Here is a 3,174-nt window from a genome sequence, read left to right as displayed (position 1 = left end):
ATAACAGTGTTGGGTTTGCCACTATCGCCTATTATTAGATTCATTAGCAGCCAATGAGTGATCATGTGATGGGCTGTTGAGGCTTTGATGAGCGCTTAGCGCTTGGGCGCCCGACCGGGACCTGGGCAATGGGGATCGATGACGACTGCAGCCTGCACACAGATCTGAGATTTCGCATGAAATTTGGGTGTTTGGTCGACCTCGTCCAATCATCCTTTCAACAATCTCAAAACTTCCTATACACCATGGTAGTACATAAAAAGTGATTCTTCCACCCGCCTTTGGCTCTGTTGCTTCACAAAGCACAAATCTTTGTGTCGTCCTGGGCGCCAACTGAAGACGGCGGCTCGTGGCGGCTCGTGGCGGCTCGGACGTGGCTTAGGTCATCAGAGCCAATTTTTGGAGCCATGACTCCATTTTTGGCTCGCCCGGGCCGCCCGAAGCCGAGCCGTCGCAACACTAATGTAGTTAGCCAGTAATGGTACTTTCGACTGGATCCCGACCAGTACAGCTGCGTGCAGAAAGCTTGTCCAGGCGCTGAAAACCGCGACGCACGTCGCGAGAAATGGGAAATTAAATCGAAATGGTCGAAAAATCGCCAACGGTGACGCGAGCGCGTTTCTTCTCCCCCTTTCCCTCGTTAGATCCCCCCGACGTCCATAGAATGTTGAAGAGCGCATCAGGCGCGTGTTTGGGTATGGTATGACGCTTTTCCGCGTCCTCAACGGCCAAGCTGACGTGTTTCGCGGCAGACTGTGGTCTGGTGGTGGTACAGGCCCCGGGCAACTCCCCCAGATGTCTGTCCGTGGGAAACCTAGAAATAGACCCATATTAGGCAGGAGGGTCTGTCCGTTTTAACCTAGCGAACACCCCCGATGTGGATAAGCGCCCATGACGTCTGTCCGCCAGTAACCTATTCAAGGGCGACAATGGGCTGCTCGGCGGGCGCTTGGCGGCGATCTCAGAGAACATAACAGTGGCCGTGCACGTGCTCAAACATAGACCTAGCGGTATTCCCACCGTTATGGATTAAGCACTGTCTTGTTCAACCACTGGGGGCCACCCGTGCTGCCACAGGTAAGGGTGTGGGTCATACTCAGATGACCCGTGACCCGTGCACCCGCAGAGTCAACGTTTGAACCCTCAGGGACCCACGACAACCCGTAAGCTCAGAATACGTGTAATCAATAGTCATGTATATATTGTGTGATTATACACAGTACTTACACACACTGTCACATCGCGGATTCGACGGCGCACGAACGTGACCCGCCCACCGCTCCCCAGCCCATCAGCAATCTGCGCTCGGACCCGAGGCGCGCCCCCGCCCCGCACCAGGTGCATGCCGCCAGCAAGCATGCTCCCACCGGCAACAGACGACATACCCGCGGAAGGTGATGGTGTGGGGGCACCGCCGCAGCCCGCTAGCGGGACCTCAATGCGGACAAGCAAGACAAGGCCACACCCCTGGGACAGACGCGGCCAATGAGCGCATATGCGCGGCGGAGCTAGGCTGTCCGTTTGTGTGAGCGGGGAGGAGCGAGTGTCAACGACGGAGAGCGGACGGAGGAAGGTACACTACCCCGTCGGTGAGGAAGATCCTCGAGTACGTCCGCTCGATGTCCGCGTCCGCATCCATTGAGCTCGCCGCGGGCGCGTTGTCCGGCTCGTGCTCTTCATCGTCCACGTTCGAGACGGCGTTGATGGGCTCGTTGACATCCATGTCGAGTCCATACTGGACCTGCCTGCGCACACAGTGGATGAGAGCCGCTCCGATGCCTTGCTCTTCGCCGGGGCTGCCCATCTTTAGATGAGTCTTGGTCGTGGTCATAGCAGTGATGGTACTCACCAGTGGCGTACGGCGTACACATCCAGGAAGGATCTGGGGCAGTACACGTCCAGCTCGCCCTCTTTCATCGCGTCGCTCGGCTTCCAAAGCGGGAGGGGCTGGACAAGGGGGACGGAGTGGTGCTCGCAGAGAAAGGGCGTGGGCCACGGCCGAGAACGGCGGGATCTTCCTAGGCCTCGCGTAGAGCACGTACGAGTACATCGCGAGCGCAAAAATGTGCACGCCCGGGTCCCACAACGTCCGAGCGTGAGCGCTGAAAGAGACTATGATTGAAGATGAGAAACTCACTCGGAACCCAGCCAGAGCTGAGAGATCTGGGCGAGAACTTTGGGGAGGAGGCACGCTGCGGACCCAGGAGTAAAAGCACGATGTCCCTCCCTGATGCGCACGACGAGGACGAGGGATAGCACTCATAGTGGACGAACAGTGGGTAGCTAGGCCGCAGAGCTCATCCCAACTTCGCCCCGTTAACCGGGAGCAGCCTGATGGTAAGCGCAGACATGGGTTGGATTGTCCAGGGGAATGGGGCCTTAAAATTCACGTAATTACACGTTCAGAAGTTCTCTTACCCTCTTCGCATGTTGTGGAAAGAAGGAAAGTTGAGTACTTGAGTAGCTCGCTGTTTGGGCGACGACGCGCGGCCTGCCCATCACGTGATGGGCGCCAATTGTGCGCTTCCAGAGGTCTGTCCGTTGTAACCTAGCTCTGGCCCGAGAGTTAACCTAGCCGAGGCCGATTTTCGGGGGTCGGCCGGACAGACATTTGCGGGAGTTGCCCGGGGCCTGGTGGTACACGACGATCTTATCCCCGTCTGCCACCTTGGCGCCCCGTGAGCCACCCCGAGGCTGAAATCGTGCCCATGAAGCATGCGTCTGCGATGCAAGGAACTTGTCACATCTATGGCGACTGTCGAGAAGGCGTTGGCGGAGGTGCAGGAGCGGGTGGGTACGTGTGCTCAAGAGAGGATGCCGCCTTCGGTGAGTGCCCCATTGATATCATGCGTCCCCCCTGTCGTCACAGCATAGTTATACTGTCGCTGTGATCTATGGCGTAAGACGTTTGTATGCCCGGATTTTTGTGGCTACATTGGGAGAGTCCGTGGTAGTTCACGGTGCAGCTCGCGCTCTCACAGACACTGCCGTCCTCGCTTCGTGCTCCCAGCTTCATTGTCACGAGGATGCTTCAAGTCCTCATTACGCGGAACAGTTGGTTGGGTGGTAACGAGCTGGAGGGCTCTCATAAACCCATAGATAGAGGGGGATGTACAGTACTTGTAGGATGTATATGCCTTCCAGTTTCGCCTTGCCATTCGAGTGTTCACCCAG

The 3,174-nt window shown here is 57.2% G+C and overlaps 1 protein-coding gene across 1 annotated transcript; it reads right to left on the bottom strand.

Moving 5' to 3' along the window:
* Positions 1 to 1,546: 1,546 nt before the first annotated feature.
* BXZ73DRAFT_108297 (uncharacterized protein) lies at positions 1,547 to 1,917 on the bottom strand (the record flags this gene model as incomplete). Its single annotated transcript, XM_048017120.1, has 2 exons — positions 1,547 to 1,796; positions 1,850 to 1,917. The coding sequence occupies 2 exons, from the start codon at positions 1,915 to 1,917 to the stop codon at positions 1,547 to 1,549; spliced, it is 318 nt and encodes a 105-aa protein (XP_047871214.1).
* Positions 1,918 to 3,174: the final 1,257 nt, after the last annotated feature.

This window comes from Epithele typhae (assembly GCF_022376455.1).
Source record: "Epithele typhae strain CBS 203.58 chromosome Unknown BXZ73scaffold_153, whole genome shotgun sequence".
Lineage (NCBI taxonomy): Eukaryota > Fungi > Basidiomycota > Agaricomycetes > Polyporales > Epitheliaceae > Epithele > Epithele typhae.
This window is presented reverse-complemented; position numbering and strand designations above follow the sequence as displayed.